Source organism: Balaenoptera acutorostrata, chromosome 1 (assembly GCF_949987535.1).
Source record: "Balaenoptera acutorostrata chromosome 1, mBalAcu1.1, whole genome shotgun sequence".
Lineage (NCBI taxonomy): Eukaryota > Metazoa > Chordata > Mammalia > Artiodactyla > Balaenopteridae > Balaenoptera > Balaenoptera acutorostrata.
The window spans coordinates 174,266,827-174,285,988 of NC_080064.1; the positions used below are offsets into that span (position 1 = coordinate 174,266,827).

The following is a 19,162-nucleotide window of genomic DNA, read 5'->3' on the forward strand; positions in this document are numbered from 1 at the left end:
GCCATGGGAGATTAAGTCACAGTCTTAAAGGCAAAGCAAATAGGGCAGAGGCCAAGCTTTAGGGAGACTTCTTGGCCTCCTAGGGCTAAGTTTACTAAACCACACTGAAGCTACAATACTTTCCAGATGGGAAAAAGTGTACACTACAGTTGAAGAGCTGAACCGTGTTAGGTTGGATGTTGACCAGGAACCTGTTAGCCCTTTGCTGGGAAGCCTTCACCCTCCAGCTTCCCTGGGAGAGGGAAGGCCTCCCACATTATGCAATAATAAAATAAGCGTCTGGGTCCTTGCAGCTGTCAGTTGCTCTGTCAACTCTAGGATCCATCTTTGGGCCAGAATCGTGGTCTGGGCCTAGGATGACACTGGCCCTTGAGATGCTAGAGTTGACTGCACTCTCTCCTTACCTGCAGACTATGCACAGTGCCTGGGGCGGAAGGAGGAGAGGTGGTGCGGTTTACCCTGCTGAGCCTCCCCAGCAGGAACAGTAGTAATGAATGCACTTTTCACACTAAGGTTTCTTTATTCATTCTCCTGTTAAGCCTAGATCCTTCCCTGGTAGACTGCAAATTCAAAGTCTGTGTGATCCCCCAAGCCATTCTGCTGCAAATGCACAGCAGTGAAGATGGCTTCAAACTGGGTTCCTGTCTACAGTGTGTGTGGCGGCAGCCCATGTGCCTTTACCTATTGTCAAACTTTCAAGCATTTATTTCTGTCTTTATGACTGTCATGGGGACTGAGGTTCTTCAGAGAGAGCGAGCGCGAGTGTGAGCAAGCTGATGACACAGTGGTTTTACACCCACTCCCCAGACAGGGAGTATGCACATAGTTGTGAGCTGTGAGTGGTTAGTGCATTGCTGATGTTGCTGAAGGCAGGGTTCATCCCTCATTTGCGTGACACTCGCATTCAAGAGAAGCTTGTGTCGGGGAAGAGACTGACAGTACTCGTGGCAAACTTGAAGTATTAAAAATAAGGCTGTCCCCTACAACCTTCCTCGTCACACACAGGATCCCTGTAGCCAAAACAGTATATGTTCCAGCTGCAGAGAGCGGACTGCTCTCAGCTCGCACAGCACCTTAGGGGAGGGAAGAATATATGGATAGGGAATGGGGCGGAGAAAGGATGGAAATGTTGTCATCAGGTGGCTTTAGGGTCCTCAGGAGTAGTAGAGAAGGACGGCACTGGGGAGGTCTGATGGATGGATCTGATTTGTGTAGGAGTTCCCTGTAGATAAATTACTGATCCCCCAACTACTATCCCCAGTATGTAATGGCTAAATTAATATGTAATCAACTGCATTGTATCTAAAGCCTTAGAACTAGTCAGGTGCTCCCCCCACCCGATACCATTTCTTACCCTCTAATCCTACCTGATCTTTAACAAAGCAGTAATAATTCTAAGGATAATCTCTATTTTGTTGTGCTTTTTTGTAACTGTTTTAAATAAATCAATTTGTACTGTAAAAAAAAAAAAAAGACACCTAAAATCACTAATCAGCAGAGAAATGCAAATCAAACCACAAAGAGATGTCACCTCATACCTGTTAGAATGGCTAATATCAAAAAGACAGGAACTAACAAGTGTTGGCAAGGGTGTGGAGAAAAGGGAAGCCTTGTGCACTGTTGGTAGGAATGTAAATTGTTGCAGCCACTATGGAAAACAGTATGGAGGTCCTCAAAAACTTAAAAATAGAACTATCATACGATCCAGCAATTCCACGACTTGGTATTTGTATGAAGGAAACAGAAACTCTAATTCAAAATGAAATCTGTACCCCCATATTCATTGCAGCATTATTTACAATAGCCAAGACTTGGAAACCCCTCTGTTCATCGATGGATAAATGGATAAAAGACATTAGGCATATATATATGCCAAATTATATATATATATATATATATATATATATATATACATACATATATATATATATATATATATATATATATATATATATATATATACATAAAATTCAGCCATGAGAAAGAAACAAATCCTGCCATTTGTGACATGAATGGACCGTGAGGGCGTTATGCTAGGTAAAATATGTCAGACAGAGAAAGAAAAATCCTGTATGATCTCACTTCATATGGAATTTTTTAAAAAGCTCATAGATACATAGACTGGTGGTTACCAGAGGCAGGGGGTGGAGGGTGGGTGAAATGGGTAAAGGTGGTCAATATGTACAAACTGGCAGTTATGTCCTGGGGATGTGACTATAGTTAATAATATCGTATTGCATATTTAAAAGTTGCTAAGAGAGTAGATCTTAAAAGTCCTCATCACAAGAAAATCGATTTCTACCACGTATGGTAATGGATGTTAACTAGACATACTGTGGTGATCATTTTTTAAATTGAAGTATAGTGGATTTACAGTATTATACTGTAATAACTATATTAGAACACAGTGATTCAATATTTTTATAGATTATACTCCATTTAAAGTTATTATGAAACACTGGCTATCCTTATAGCTTATTTATCTTATGCATAGTAGTTTGTGCCTCTTAATCCCCTCCCCTACCCCTATCTTGCCCCTCCCCCCTTTCCTCTACCCACTGTTAACCACTGCTTTGATGTCTATATCTGTGAGTTCATTTCCTTTCTGTTACATTTATTCTTTATTTTTTAGATTCCACATACGAATGATAACATACCGTATTTGTCTTTCTCTGTTTGACTTATTTCAGTAAGCATAATAGTGTTGTAGCAAAAATAGAAATGAAGTTTTTCCTCTCCTGAAAATAAGGGAAGTAAAGGGGACAGTGAACAGGCTAGAGAAGACACATAAACTGGCCTGAAAGGGTTAATCGATCCTAGTTTTATTTAAACTGTTACTAATCTATAGAGTAAGTAACTAGATGTATCTTTCACAGAGCTAAATTACATTCTGTTCCTATCACTCCCTAGCTGTCTATGTAAATGACATGCTGCATCTGGTGCTTAAGCTCCCTGCCCTCTCTTGTAGCAAATCACCCTGTGTAGCTGTTTGCATTTCAGGAAGCAGATGGCAGGCAGATAACGCCGAGGCAAATGAACCCAATTCCCGGTCTGCCGGACCCAATTACCGGACTGCCTGACGCCAGCGATGCCGGTTTTGAAATAAGGCAAGAAGAAGAAGAATGCAGGACTTTTACCACTTTGCTCTTTACTATGACTCCCTGGACTGCGGTGGCCGCCCGAGGGGCGGGGACGCCAGCCGGGGCCTCCAGGCGTGTGTGGGCATCTTGTCTGCAGCCAGCGTCCCCGAGGCCGCGCTCGGCCCATAATCACTCAGTGAAGCTGCGCCGCGACAGCGCGGCTGACTTTTTCTGGCACTGTGAGGACCTGTGCGCATTGCAGGATTCGGTGCCTCTGCCCGCCGTGCGCGCCTCCCTGCGGGAGGGCCTGCTGGACTTCAACGCTGACCGCCTCCGCGGGGTGGACTGGGCGCCGCCCCTGAGAACCCTCTGCCCCCGATCTGTATCCAGAGCTTCTTCCAGCCACGGCTTGGCGAGACGGGTTTGTAGTTCCCGCTTCCAGGGGCTCTCGTGTGGGCGCTGCAAAGCGGGGTTTTAGATGGTGCAAGGTGGAGGTGGGCACTAGAACCGGTGCCCAGTGCCCGGGTGTGCGTGCACTAGATGGGGCGTGCGGCCTAAGACCCCTGCCGGCTCGGTGACCCCGGCCGAGTGCCTTAAGGCTTCTAGGTCTCAGTGTTCTCATCTGTAGCATGGGCTGAACAGGACTCACTCTCTGTGGCGGTTACAAGGTCGCATTCTGTTAATGCTTGTAGACGCTACAATGTAGAACACTTAGCACAGTTTGGAGCATTGTTACTTGTTCCACAGATGTTACCTGGTCTGTTGAACGACTTTGCCTGGTACACGCCAAAGCATTTAGGAAATGGATATATCCCATCTTCATTTCCTTTCCATTAAAACAGGGCTCAGGAAAAAAAAAACCTTTTTCTCAATAGTCGTATCATATAGTGGAAAGAGCACCGGTGTGAAGGCAGCTTAGGGTTTGAATTCCAGGGCTTATGCTCTCTGTGGCCTGGGCAGGTTACTTTTGAACTGCAATCCCCACACTTGTAAAATGACATGAAAAACCACTCTTTCTGTGGGTTCTTAGAATTAATTAAGCAGGTTATGTGTGTAAAGAATCCTGGCACTTGAATGAGTTGTCAGAACCAAGGGCTGCTGGAGACGATGCTTCTGCCCTAGGTAATCTCCCCTCCTACTGGGCAGCAGGTAAACACAAGCACAGTAGTCAGTGCTCTGGAAGAAGTGAGATCTGGTGCTACAGAGCACGGAATCTTTTGTTCTTTTAATTTAATTTTTATTTTATATTGGAGGATAGTTGATTTACAATATTGTGTTAGTTTCAGGTGTACAGCAAAGTGATTCAGAGTGATTCCGTTATACATATATCCATTCTTTTTCAGATTCTTTTCCCATACAGGTTGTTACAGGATATGGAGTAGAGTTCCTTGTGCTATGCAGTAGGTCCTTGTTGATTATCTATTTTATATAGAGTCGTGTGTACATGTTAATCCCAAACTCCTAATGTATCCCTCCCCCCACCTTTCCCCTTTGCAGAGCACAGAATCTTGGAAGGGAAAGTTCAGGGTAGGCTTCTTGGAGGAGGTGCCATCCTTTCTAAGGATGTGTAGAAGCTCCTGGGGTGGCAGGAGGGAGCGGTTTGTGTCAAAGTTTGAGAAATATAAGAAAATATGGCAATACTAAGGTACAGGACTGGAACTCAGGGTTTGGGAAGGAAATGAGAGTCGATACTGGAAACCTAGTGGGGCCCAACAGAAAGGGGCCTTGTTTGTCCTGTCAGAAGTTTAGATGTTTATCCTGAAGGCTGTGGGAAACCCTAAAGAACAGTGAGATGGACTTCTGGTTTAGAGACTCACTCGGACCTCCATGTGGAAGGCACTTGATTGGGTGCAGGGTGAATTGTAATCTAAGGGTCCCACTTCAGTTATAAAAGGTTGGACTGGATTTTGCAGATCCGAGAGAGAACGGGTGGGGCCTGGTGACCAGTTAGAAAAGGGAGGGCAGCAAGTGTGGGTGACAGTTTACAGCTGCATCTTTTTGTGAGATACAGAGCACAGTACGAAGGGATTGGCGGGGGGGAGAGGATCTTACTTCATCTTCAGTGCTTTAGAGGGGCCTGGTAGACAGGTCTGGGCCCAAGGTACAGATCTGGGCTTTTTGGGAGGACAGGTGTTTGATGGCATGGGAGAGACTTAGGTTACCCACAAGAAGATTTGAAGAATCATAGGTCTGAGGGCTTTTTAAGTGGGTATATTGAGGATGTTTATAAGCTGAAAGAAAGTAGCCAACAGAGGAGGAGTGTGAAGATCTAGGAGAGGAAATGATTGTTCATTTGTTTTCAAAAAGCTGAATACTTATCGTGTGCCTGGCCCTTTTCTAGGATCTGGGGTTCTAGCCATGTGTTACCTCTTCTGCAAGGACAGTTCAACTCATCCCCTGGTGAAGAGAAGTCAGATTATTCTTTGCATCCCATTCAGGTGTAAGAACTGTTCTGTATCTCTGAAGGGACTTTACTTAACCAGAGTAATAAGTTAGAAATCAAAAGAAATTAGAGCTGGAAGGGACCTTAAAGGCCACTGTACTTAATTTTGCCTAATATTTTATATTGATTGTAAGAAAAATTTATTGCAGAGCCCATTCTCTTCAGAGTTCCTTCACTGAACTTTCTTTATGTCTTTCATCCAGTGGGTCTAACTTGTAAATATTGGCCTCCTCCTAAATTTGCTTCTTCATTCACATTACATTTTTGCCTGGACTATGGCAGAAGCTCCTGGGTGGTTTTGCGGCCCCTGGACTCAGTTCCTCTAAGTTCATCTGCCTACTCGGGTTGAGTGATCTTCTAACATGAAAAGATACGCCTAAAATAATGCTGCTAATGGCTTGCCCACACAGTTAGTGCATACTAGCCGCCCAGCGTGTGCTCTGCACAGAGGCATGTAGTCTGAACTGTGCTCTGCCAAGCCTCCTGGGGCTCTTTGGCCCTGAGGAAGGAGAGCTTTTTGTGATCACTCCCTTTATCTAATTGGTCCTTCAGCAGCGGGGCACCTTTTTCTAATCAGCGGAGGCACCCTTACTCAGCCAGTGGTAGCCCCAGGGCTCATCACCTGTGGGATACAAGCCATGCTGTCTCCCAGGCTTGATTCGACCAACATCTCTATTTTCTGTCCCTTCTCACACTTGGACCCCTGGCGTTTAGTTATCCCCACCTGCAGTATTTACAGTGCGCAGCAGGTGTCAGGCTTGAGTGTCTTTGCACAGGTGCTCCCTCTGCAGTTAATGCACCTCCTCCTCCAACTCTGCATAGCCTCATCTTTCTCGATTGTACTTCAGGGTTATCATGAAGCCGTCACTTAGATATAACTTTTTGCCTCCATAGGAACCTCTGTGCATAAAGGTTATTGTTCTTTATCTCATGTGATTGAAAATTTGAGTTTATACATGTCCCTCCTTAATGAGGCTTTAAGGGCAGGAGTCATTTCTAATCCTTAGCACAGAGCAGATGCTTTTTTTTCTTTTTAGATGCTTTTTAATGGTGATAAAATGTATGGTTTAAATCACTCATTTTACAATAATTTTGCTTTAGGTTCAGACAGAAATAAAGTTTCCAGAAGTTGTGTTCCTGCAATAAGAAATAAAGATGTGACCTTCCAGTTGTGTAAAGCTCTTAAATGCTGTGTAAGTGCATCCGGTGCGCTAAGGAACTTGGAGCTAGATGGGCTAGTTCTGAGAGAGAGAGACTAAACTACATTAACAAAGGTAAGCCTTCATTGTGTCCTGCCAACATTTGATAGTTGCTTTTATGGCAAACTAAACGGGTAAAATTTTAAACTGTTCTTCCCCATTAAAGGGATTGAATAAATCGGCCACTTTGGGACACCTGTGTCTTGCGAATTGTCCAATTGGAGATGGAGGTTTAGAAAGTGAGTTTCAGTCTTGTTTAAGTCTCTTCCCATCAGACTGGTCTCGTGATTTCCTACACACCATGTTACTTCCTGTCTACCTTTTCTTGGTGGTGTTCATGCCTGGATTGTCTCCTGTACCTGCTCAAACCTTGGTCCATTCTCATTTGTACCATGGAAGTTTGTCATGCCGGATACTGTCAGAACTAATTTTACTTAAGTTTGTGTTAAGCTACAAAGCACACATTTTGTATATTTTCTGTTTTTTGTGTTTGTTTATATTTTTATGGTTTCTCTTCAAGAAATATTATGAGAAGGGAAATAGCAAGATGTAAAGAGCAAAAAAGTCATCATTCTCTTTAAATTGTTAGAACATCTATCTGCAATCATAATTAAAATGCACTGTGGTATATGTTAAAAAAGGAAATATATGTAATGTCCCGTAGGAGCAGCAAAGTCAGTGGTGTTAGTGGGGGTGTGTCATGGAAGTAATCACAAAGCAGGTGACTGTTGGTTGGGGTCCTGAAACATTAGTGTGTATTCCCTGTATCCAGTAGTGGTCTGGAGGGGTCAGGAAGCCTACCTTTCAATTTGAGGGAACAGAGGGTTTGAGGTCCTCTCTCTTCTATTGCTCTAGTATACTGCATAGCAACTAATAAAATACTGGGTTTATAGTTGATATTTAAATTGCTGATTGATCATCAAGGTTGGGATGTATCGCTGGAAATGAAAATAGGAAGAGTCTTATGCTTTTTAGGTTTTTCTTTTTTTTCCTATGTCTCAGAAGGCTCTTTGACAGGGGACTTTTTATTCTCCCATACAATTCCATGAATACTTTTACCCTGGCACTTAGTTTAATGGCATTTTCAATTTATACATGTCTTTGGAACACATACCGTAAACTATTTGAGGGTAATGACCCTGGCCATTGGTGGCGCATCTTAAGTGTGCATCGTGTTCATTTTTGAGTGTCATGTGGTCTACCATCAGTGCTTCCCTCTTTCACCCAGTTTTCTTCCTCATTTCCTTCTCCAAATTTGTCTCATTTTTCTACTTTCCGTTTTGCTTCTCTATTCTTGCTTTCTCTTTCCCATTGCATGTGTCATTCTTCTTCTTCTTCTCCTTCTGACTTCATTATTATGGCCAACCGAAACCTTTTGTGGTATGTTCTCTGTCTTTCTTGCCTCTTCATTGCCATCCACAAACTCTTACAGAATATTCGTGGTTGACTCCCTTACTTCCTAGCATACCCGTGTACTTGATGATCATTTTAGAACATTGAAAAGGGTTGGAATTTTTAAAAATAGGTAATTATAATCAGTCTTCTTTCACCTCTGGCATAAGACTCTTCTTCCTCAATCTGACCATTCTCAAATCTAGAAGTACTCCAGCTCATTGGTCTTGCTTACCCCCATGTCTAGGCCAAAGAACTTGTGAAACCTTAGCCCTGTTTAATACTAGAATTTATCAAAACATAAGAGAGCTAATTCTGCCTAAGGGCACCGAAGAAGAATAAAGATGCCACAGATAAACGTTTTAGTCCATATTTATAATGGACTCTTAAGTGCCTAGTTGAGTGCTAACCATTAACTCACTTGAACAGCAGGGAGCTCATGACAGAAACTAACATGTTAATTGTATAGACACTTCACTTCACCATTCCTCAATGTAGCTGATAAACTGCATCCAGTTAGCTTAAATAACATGAATGATGAATTTCCCTGTGTATATAAATTGGGAGTTTCTAAAGTTATCTTTTTCCCTTTGTACAACTACTGACTGCCACCTCGCTTGGTCACTGCAATAGAAAATGATGACTAAGAAACACATTGTCTCAATATCAGTGGACATAATGTCCAGTATTGTATAAAGATCTCAAAATTCTTAATCTAAAAGATATATCTGGGCTTCCCTGGTGGCGCAGTGGTTGAGAATCTGCCTGCCAATGCAGGGGACACGGGTTCGAGTCCTGGTCTGGGAAGATCCCACATGCCGTAGAGCAACTGGGCCCGTGAGCCACAACTACTGAGCCTGTGCGTCTGGAGCCTGTGCTCCGCAACAAGAGAGACCGCGATAGTGAGAGGCCTGCGCACCGCGATGAAGAGTGGCCCCCGCTCGCCGCAACTAGAGAAAGCCCTCGCACAGAAACGAAGACACAACACAGCTAAAAATAAATAAATAAATAAATAAACAAATAAATAAATATATTTTTTTAAAAAAGATATATCTGCCAATATCTTATATCCTTATCCTTTGTTAATATAAATATCCCATCTGTGAAGGTCTCAGTTTCCTTACTTAGAATATGAGGTGGATAGATTTGCTAATATCTAGGGACCTTTCCAATTTTAATATTCCCCGGTTATAAGGTCTGAGCCAAATACAATGGCTCCCTTCATCATTAACGTCGCTCATGATGAAAGTTATCAGCAAGTTCTACTTGTAAGTGATCAAACATTCATATCCATATATATTGTAGCACATTGACTTTTACAGAACTCAAAGTAACGCAACATAGTTACATTCATAGACTTAAGGTCACTGTGGTATACTTCACAATTTTTCTTTTCCCTAGGAAGGAAATGTAGATCCCTAGGAAGGGATTTCTTTCTCTGCCTTTCAGTAATGGAAGCCTTTTACGATCTCTTGGATCCTAAAAATGGGTAGGGTTTTGGCAGGTGGAGCTTAGGAGAGACCTTCCAGGTGGCAGGGACAACATGAGACAGGGCAGAAGGAAGAATGGATTTTGAGAAGGACTTGTTATCTTACATGATGAGAGCAGCGTTTCACAATCTCTGTCCTGAGGAACACTGGTTTTAGATGATGTTGATGTAGTTACAAGACAGAAGCATTTGGGAAGAGCCATACTCTACATCCCAACATGAAATTCAAGTTTCACTTTGTTACATTACATACTCTGAAAAGTTTTGGAGGAAGGAATTCATTTCATTTTTTTAATTCAGTCTTACTCACACTTACTTGACAAACCTATATTCAGCTGATGGGACTGTATTTTGTGAAAGGCCAATCGGAGAAATGCTGAGATGGAGCTTAGGATATTTCTGTGTTGGGACAGGCATGTGATTATTTTTCATATAATTCTTTACTGTTTGTCCTAACAATTGTTACTTTGCAGGATTTTTTTTTTTTACATCTTTATTGGAGTATAATTGCTTTACAGTGTTGTGTTAGTTTCTGCTGTATAACAAAGTGAATCAGCTATATGTATACATATAACCCCAGGTTTCAGTTTTAAGCCTTCTGTTTTTATCTGAGTCATTGGGCCTCTTAGAAAGCTCAACATTTCGGGGGTCTTCATCTCTTATGTCGTTTCCAGAAGCTCCTGGCACTTACCACTATTTCCTCTTGATTCTTTTCCTCCGACTTCAAACTTCTTACGATTATGAGCTGATTGTTTTCTCAGCCTCTAGTGTCAAAACCAGCTACCTCGCTCATCTTCAGTGTCTCAGTTACAAGGTGCAATATTTCCCATGTTTAAATGTGTCCAAATATAAGTCAGGGATTGATACATAGCATATGCGTAATAAAAATTGTATTTCCATTTTTTCTTTGTTCAAAGGTATCCAAACACTGACCAAGTTCTTAAATTGAAAGTAGAGTGATCTAATTTATTCAGCTCATCCAACCATCAATATTGAATATTTGTCTTTTTTCTTACACATATTTCTTGTATTCCAAACGTGACATTCTAGAGCACAGTGAGCACATTTATAACTTATTACTGCATTACTACCTTGGCTATTCCTTGGCCAAAATTTACTTCATACAACTGACAGCCTAATTAACATACTTGAGTTTTTTTTTTTAATGTATGCATACAAACAATAAGCACCAATTGCATTGCTAATAACTGAATTTTTACATCTCTATGCACCCATGTATCCAACACCAGGTCAAGATATTTTAAAATATTTCTAACACCCTACAAGGTTCTCTGTTACTTCTTTCTGTTCCATACTCCCCCAGGGCAACACCCAAGCTGACCTCTATCACCATATATGACATACATGGAAACACACAGTGTGTATTCTTTGGTATCTGGCCTTTGGTTACATATCATTATATCAGCAGTTTATTCTTTTATTCTGTTTTCCTGATTTTTTAAACCTAGACATTCATACAGTGTCAAAGTACCACTGATTTCTTAATATTATTATGCTGACCTCCATCTTCAGGGACTTTCCACAGTCTTCCATGTGTCTTTCCACCTACTTTCTCTTCCACCTAATTATGTTTCATTTAACCCACCTCAGCCAGCCTTTCCCCCATATTCCCCAACACGTAGCACTCCTGTGTTCAGCCAGTTTTGTTCCCTATTCCATAAGCCCTCTGTGCCATTCCTGACACTGTGCCTGTTCCCTGCCCGGAAGGCCTGTTCCCTCTATATACTTGTTCAAGACTCAGTTTAAATGTTGCCTGTTCTAAGAAGTCTTCTCAGAAGAAGCCAGTGCTTTTTGGAATCCTTCTTTAATGAAATCCCATAGCAAGTGTAATCTGTCCTCCCTGATCTGGTAATTAATTATCCATTGTTCCTATCATATAGTGTTTGTTTTTCTTATGTGCTGTTATTATTTATTGAAGCAGATTATAGTGACTTGAACGAGGAACTGGGTCATTTTCCTCTTCATTTTAGTGCAAGTTTCTGTGATATGAAGTTAAACTCTTTTTCCCTCACTTCCCATTCACCCTCAGCACTTGTTAAACATAAAGTACAAGTGAAACGTATTGGTTAACAGGTTTTTGTGGTCCTTGATTCTGGTCCCTAGAGCTAAGCTGCACTTCTGTTGTGCTAATTTGACTGATTCCATATCGTCACATAACTTAGGAATTAACTAAATCATTACAAATTTAGATACATATAAGATATTATAAGAAACCCAGTGGATGTCACAAGTTGAGGCCTGTAGGAGAGTGTTGTATGAGGCCTAGTTCGGTGGGGCTCACACAGTGCTCGAGCCTTCCGATATTCCATTGTAAGTAAGAAAGAGGTATGCAAATATATGCTTAATATTTAACAGTGTTGATAAAAAAAGAGAAGAGAGAAAGGGACGACAGGTACTTTGAGGCTTTTTGGAATTCATGAACAATTATGATTGGATGGGGAAAAAGAAAAACCGAGGTCTAACCTCCCACAGATGAGCTCAGGAAAGAGAGAAGGGCTCATCTGGTATGCAGGTAGGGAGGTTTGACCTACAGAAACTTAGAAAACCTCAACAATCTGAGCACTGTTGGCAAGAGGCAAACTAAAGGGCTAATGAACGTCTGCAAAAGTCTCACACAAAGAACTTTGGCATGGTGTTCATCATCTAGCTAATCCTAACATGCAGACATTTATGAGAGTAAAGTCAGGTCTTTGCCAGAGTGGGTTCCTTATTTGGGCAACTGGGTCAAATGAAGAAAGGCAAATGTAGGCTGCCAGAGTAAATAAAGAGAGGAAAAACAAAAAGAACGAGACATACAATTCATCAGTGATGTCCCCCCAATATTCTTAGCCTCCACCTTATCTCCATCTTACTGGTAACACAGGAACTAGACTGAACAATCAGGTAAAAGGTCTCTACAGAAACTGAGGTAATATAGAAAATAAAACATAAAATTGTAAATTTTCTTCCTAGGGGTAATTGAGATGATAGTTCAGTAATAACATAAGATCAGTTGAAGTCTAAAGAAATTTTAGAAAACCTGGATAAAGTAAGACAACATCTGTTCGCTGGCATCAGAATGTTAGAGAGACACCAAGACATGTGGGCCAAGTTCTGGAGAGAAGGGAAACACAAACGCAAGCTAGACAAAGCTAGACGCAAGCAGCTTTTCTCCTTGGGGTATTTGCTGATTCAAATCTTACAGCCTAGGAGCTGAAAAGCCAAGGAGATCAAAAGACTCTAACCACAGAAGCCAAACGGCAAGAGCTCAAGCTAAAGGCAACAACTAATGGAATGACAAGCTAAGTGTATCTTTAGTCTCGCAGGGCTGCAGGAACCATTACATTTGAAGCCTAACAAATACAAGGGTAGTTGGGAATAGGGAGAATCCAAACGTTCACATGGTAATCCCAAAGGGCAACACCCGGAGAGGAAAGACAAGACAGAAATAGAGGAACCTTCACACAGACTGAAAAACAGCTTTGAAAGAGCTCAAACTGAGAATGGACTAAGGTTTCCAGTCCCTATAGTGACTGTCTGCCATGGGCAAAAGGAAATCTTTTCAAGAGAAAGATAACAACATCCAGAATGTGGAGGTATCTTTATAGTTTCCTAAAATAAGTTAAACCCAATTTTAATATAAAAAATAATTTGACATACCAGGAAAAAGACGAAATGATCAAAAGCTCAAAAAAGAAAGAAAGAAAGAAAGAAAAAAGACAATATAAATAGACGGAGGAGGACAAGAGTTAGCAGGCCTTGGCTAAAAAAAACAACAACAAAACAACTATGATTAAACAAAGAAAATATACACATGGCAAATAAGCGTATGAAAAGATGCTACACATTCCATGTCATCAGTGAATTTTAAATTAGAACAATAATGAGATACCACTGCACACCTATTCAAATGGCTAAAATCCCCAAACTGAAATACCCAAGTTGGTGATGATGCAGAACAATTGGAATTCTCATTTGTTGCTAGCGGGGTACTTGGCAGTTTCTTACAAAACTAAACGTACTTTTACCATACAGTGATCTAGTAATCATGCTCTTTGGTATTTACCTATAGGAACTGAAAAGTTATGTCCGCATAAAAACCTGCACATGGATGTTTATAACAGTTTCTTGCATAATTACCAAAACTTGAAATCAACCAAGATGTTTTTCAATAGGTGAATGGATAAACAAACTATGGTATATCCGTACAAAGGAATAGCACTCAGCAATAAAAAGAAAAGGCTATGAAGCCATGAAAAGACATGGAAGAAGCTTAAATGCATATTGCTAAGTGAAGAAAAGCCAATCTGCAAAGGCTACATGCATATTGTATGATTGCAGCTATTTGAAATTTAGGAAAAGGCAAAGTGTGGAGAAAATCAAAAGATCAGTGGTTGCCAGAGGTTGTGGGGAGGGAGAAAAGGATGGGTGAAGCCCGGAATTTTCATGGCAGAGAAATTCCTGTGTATGGTTCTGTAATGGTGGATACAGGTTATTGCACATTTGTCAAAAATCATATAATGTACAAAACAAAGAGTGAAGTCTAAAGTAAAGCATGGACATTAGTTAGTAATAATGTATCAATATTGGTTCATTAACTATAACAAATATATTATGCTAATGTAAGATGTTAGTAATAGGGGAAACTGGGTAGAGAGCTAAGGAGGTATGAGAACTCTCTCCTTTCTGCTTAATTTTTCTGTAAACCAGAAACTGCTCCAAAATAGTCTATAAATTTAAAAAACAAATCTAGACCTGCATACAAAACTTGCATGTAAATCCAACCACAGCAGCATTATTCTTAAGAGCCCCAAAGTGGAACTAACCCAAATGGCCATTTATTGTGAATGGATAAATGAAACACAGTAATATCCACTCCATGGAATATTATTCAGCCATAAAAAGAAATCAAGTACTGATACATGCTACAACATGGATGAACCTTGAAAACATGCTAAGTAATTGTATGATTCCATTTGTATGCAATGTCCAGACTAGGCAAATCTGTAGAGACAAAGTATATTAGTAGCTGCCTAGGGTTTGGAGAAGTGGGGGAGTGAGTGACTTATAATAGATTCTTTTTCTTTGGGGGGGTGGATGAAAGTTTTACAATTGATTGTGGTGGTAGATGCATAACACATTAAATTGTACACTTTAAATAATATGGAAAGTAAATTATATCTCAATGAAACTATTATTTAAAATTATGATTAATGTCTTCAAAAAGGACAACATATACAATTTAAGCAAGAATTATCTGTGAAGTACAACCAAGGGAAAATTCTAGAATTAAAAAAGCTGAAATTAAGCACTCAGAAGATCAGTTTAGCAGTACCTTAGTCAAACAAAAGAAAGTATTACAAATGGCAATTTAAAAATAACTACACTAAAATTTCGAGGGAGAAGCATGGAAAACAGAGAAATAAGTACATAAGACATATGGAGTATATGTAAAACACTGTGTCTAGCCAGGCCCAAGTCTCACAGCCTAGGGAGGAGACACACTGCCTACCTGAATCACAAGGACTTCTCCAAAGGAAAAATGAGGTTCTGATGCCAGAACTGGAAGGAATGAATTGCAAAGAAAACGAACAACGGTACACTATAATCTAGATATACACCTGTAAATACATAGGTTCCCTGGCGTTGTGATCTGGTACAAACAATAAAAAAAAGATGAGACTCACAGTAGAGGCTGCTAGCTTCTGCTGAGGAAAATGTCCAGGGAAGAAGAGTTGATTTATTTAGTTCCCTTTTTAGAGTCCACATATAAGTGACATCATGCACTATTTGTCTTTGTCTAATTTCACTTAGCATAGTGTCCTCCAGTTTTATCCATGTTGTCTTAAATGATAGGATTTTCCTCTTTTTTAAGGTTGAATAATATTCCATTGCATATATATACCATATTTCCCTTATCCAATAATCTACTATGGACACTTAGATTGTTTCCATACCTTGGCTCTTGTGAATAATGCTACAATGAACATGGGAGTAGAGATATCTCTTCAGATAATGATGATGTTTCCTTTGGATATATACTCAGAAGTGGGAGGGAGGAAGAGCTTATGACACAAATTGACCATGTGTAAATAAAAGATGTTGTAGGAATGAAAAAGTCTGAACACCTAGGAAGAAAGGGGGAGCATGGAGTATTTGGAAAGGACATTGTTCAAGGTCATACATAGTTTAAAATTATGACATTTCAGTGAGCCCGTATGCATGAAGGCTTGCTTATATTTCAGGATTTGAATACAGGGCAAAGAAGTGTTGCTAAATTTTCGGTCGACATCAAAAAAAAGGGTGGAAATGTTTTTTCTTTTATTATTAAACTGCAGGAAAGGCAAGCCTTATAAGCAGCGTGAGGCCCAGTAGAATTTTCCCTGATCATAGTGGTAATTTAGGAGATGAAGAAGGATCCAAGGCCATAGAACAATTTTGAAAGCAAAATAAGACTGCTGAGTCTTCACCCAGTGTATGAGATTAAGTTTTAATGGCATATGATGAAGTGGCCATGACACAGCCGGCAGAGCTCGTTGAGTTGTTGAAAATGGCTCTTGAAGCTACAGGAAATGGACAGTAGACATACAAAAAGAACAAGGTAAATCCAAAAGAGTGGAAGGACAAAATTAATCAAGAGAAAAGTCAAAAATAGGGAAGAAAAGCAGTAAACTTGACAAATAAAACCAAAACGTTGTCCTTTAGAAAGACCAGTAAAATAAGCAATATTTGACAAGTATGATAGAGATGGGACTAGTTATAAAACACAGAGAATTTTTTTTTAAATTACAAAAGAATACTATGCTAGCTTTATACCAACACATTTGAAAATCTGGACAAAATGGCTGATTACTGATAAGTTATATGCAGCCAATATTTACTCCTATTTTGAGTAGAGAATACAAGTAGCTTTATGAAAATAGAAAATATAATCAAAGATATACACCTTAGAAAGACATCAGTCATTTTCCAATGTATTAAAAAAGCTAGAAGAGTCCTAATACAAAAAGCAGATATGGAAAATTTACCTAAAAAGTAACTAGAAGTACATTTCTTTTAAGATCTTAAGTTCTACCCCATATTAGCAAAAAGATTCCAGCAAGATATTTTTAAAAAGTCATCATGATCAAGAGGGATTTATCACCATAAAGCAGATTTTTTAAAGTAGGGGAAAGTTGGAACGAGGAAAGAAATGTCCGTACCGAATATCAGAACACACTCCAAATTTCAGTAGTTTAAAATAATCTAATAAGCTATAACAGTACACCAGTATATTATTAAAGCAGAATATGAACCCATGTATATATGAGAAATAAAATATAGGGTAAGTAAAGTACAGGCTGTCCTCACTGTGGAACTACAAAAATGATCATCCAAGCTGAACTGTGCAAAGTTGATCTTAATGATGGATGGGGAAAGTATTATTGTTCTATGACCTTAAAATTTTTCTGACAAAAACACTAGAAACTTTCTTGTTGGTTGTAAAGTTACAGATAGACTTAAAAAATTAGTAAACCTTCGATTTAGTTAATACAGTGCAACCTAAAACATTAGAAATATTGAGAATTAACATGTTTTATTCCATTGTAAAAAACTTATGAGACTTCTAGTTTTGAGTCCAGCATGGAAGGAGCTTGGAAGTGGCCACTCTGTCCTCAAAGGTAAATATCCGAACACACTGAAAAATCAACAATTCTTCTTAGATTCATTAGAGAAGTGAGGTGACAGGAAAAATCACCGTGCCCCAGATTGGAGAGGCAGATGGCAGATACAGAGAATAACAACTTACCGGAACAGAAACCCAAGAGCAGAAATCTCTGTGGAAAGCAATAGTGAGGTAGGAAAACCTGAACTGTATTTGACGGATTGCTGGAGGCTTGTGTAGAAAAGTCTGTGAGGTAAAAAACTCCAGGGAAGCCCCTATCCTTTTGTGAGTTTTGTCTCTTGAGCTCTACCAGGTTGTGACTAGCAGGTGAAGGTCAAAGGAAAATCCCCTTGGAATTCTGGCAGGGGGAGGGTGAAAGGAGCAATTTTGAAATACACCAGAGCATTCTGCTATGCTTCATAAGGCCTGCCCTCAGGAGAAACTGTTTTACCAGAGGCCTAACCTATGGGGTTTTGTCAGAACCTAACTGACCTGGGGGAAGGGAAATATCCTACTCTGACCCCTGCCAGCCATTGTGTTTCACCTAAGGTGAGGGAAAATACTGAGAGGCACTTGTGACATTCATAGCTGAGGAGTACATGCTCATTACCAGACTGAGACCTAATCATAAGACTATGCAATGCTTCTATAACACCACATCACTAAAGGACTATGTACTACAGTGAATTTCACCAGTACATCGTGTCTGGATTTTCAAGGAAGAGAAAAGTGAATCATATAAAATGCTTGATTAAAACCAGAAATGGCAGAAAAAGAGTGGAATGTAAAAAAGGAACAAAGAACAATGGCAATAAATATGAAATAGTAACAAATATGGTAGATATTAAGTCAATGATATCAATAATCATTTTAAATACCAATGGTATAAATACACCAATTAAAAGACAGAGATTGTCACAGAGGATCGATAAATAAGATCCAAATATAAGAAATCTACTTTAAGTATGAAGGCACATACAGCTTAAAAGTAAAGGGTTGGAGAAAGCTACATCATGCTAACACTAATTAAAAGAAAGTTTGAGAAGCTGTATCAATTTCAGGCCAAGCAGAGTTAAGAGCAGAGACAATTATCAGGCACAAAGAGGGCATTATCATTCCATAATGATAAAGGGGTCAACTCTCCAAGAAGACATAACAATTCTTTTTTTTTTTTTTTTTTTAATGGCTGTGTTGGTTCTTCGTTTCTATGCGAGGGCTTTCTACAGTTGCGGCAAGTGGGGGACCAATCTTCATCGCGGTGCGCGGGCCTCTCACTATCGCGGCCTCTCTTGCTGCGGAGCACAGGCTCCAGACGCGCAGGCTCAGTAATTGTGGCTCACGGGCCGAGTTGCTCCGCGGCATGTGGGATCTTCCCAGACCAGGGCTCGAACCCGCGTCCCCTGCATTGGCAGGCAGACTCTCAACCACTGCGCCACCAGGGAAGCCCAACAATTTCTTAATGTTTATGTGCCTAACACCGAAGCATCAAAATTCGTGACACAACAACTGATAGAACTGCAAGGAGAAAGAGATAAATCCACTATCATAGTTGGAGATTTCTACACCCCTCTATCATAAATGGACAAATCCATCAGGCAGAAAATCAGTACAGACAAAGCTGAATTCAACAACACCGTCGACCAAACGGATAGAATAAACATCTGCAGACTACTTCATCCAACAACAGCAGAATACACATTGTCTCAAGCTCACATGAAGTATACACTAAGAACACATTCTGGGCCATAAAACACGCTCTAATAAATTTGAAACATCAGAAATCATATAAAGTCTGTTCTCAGACTGCAGTGAGGTCAAATTGGAAATCAATAACAAAAACAAAGCTGGAAAATTCCAACTTGAAGATTAAATGGTCTATTCTAAGCAATACATGGATTTTGCTGTCTGTATGTG

At 40.1% G+C, this 19,162-nt stretch overlaps 1 protein-coding gene across 12 annotated transcripts in view; it reads left to right on the forward strand.

Annotated features, from left to right (window-relative positions):
* Positions 1-19,162, forward strand: part of LOC130709379 (uncharacterized) — a 133,352-nt gene that overhangs the window by 18,481 nt on the left and 95,709 nt on the right. For 10 of the 12 annotated variants that reach the window (XR_009009916.1, XR_009009907.1, XR_009009909.1 and 7 more), the window contains exons 5-6: positions 3,001-3,501; positions 6,625-6,797. Coding sequence is in view for 1 of the 12 variants with exons in the window: in XM_057558213.1 (XP_057414196.1) it covers positions 3,001-3,501; positions 5,422-5,436 (516 nt within the window). In the remaining 11 variants the exon portion in view is untranslated. The other 2 variants (XR_009009918.1, XM_057558213.1) reach the window with 2 other exon arrangements.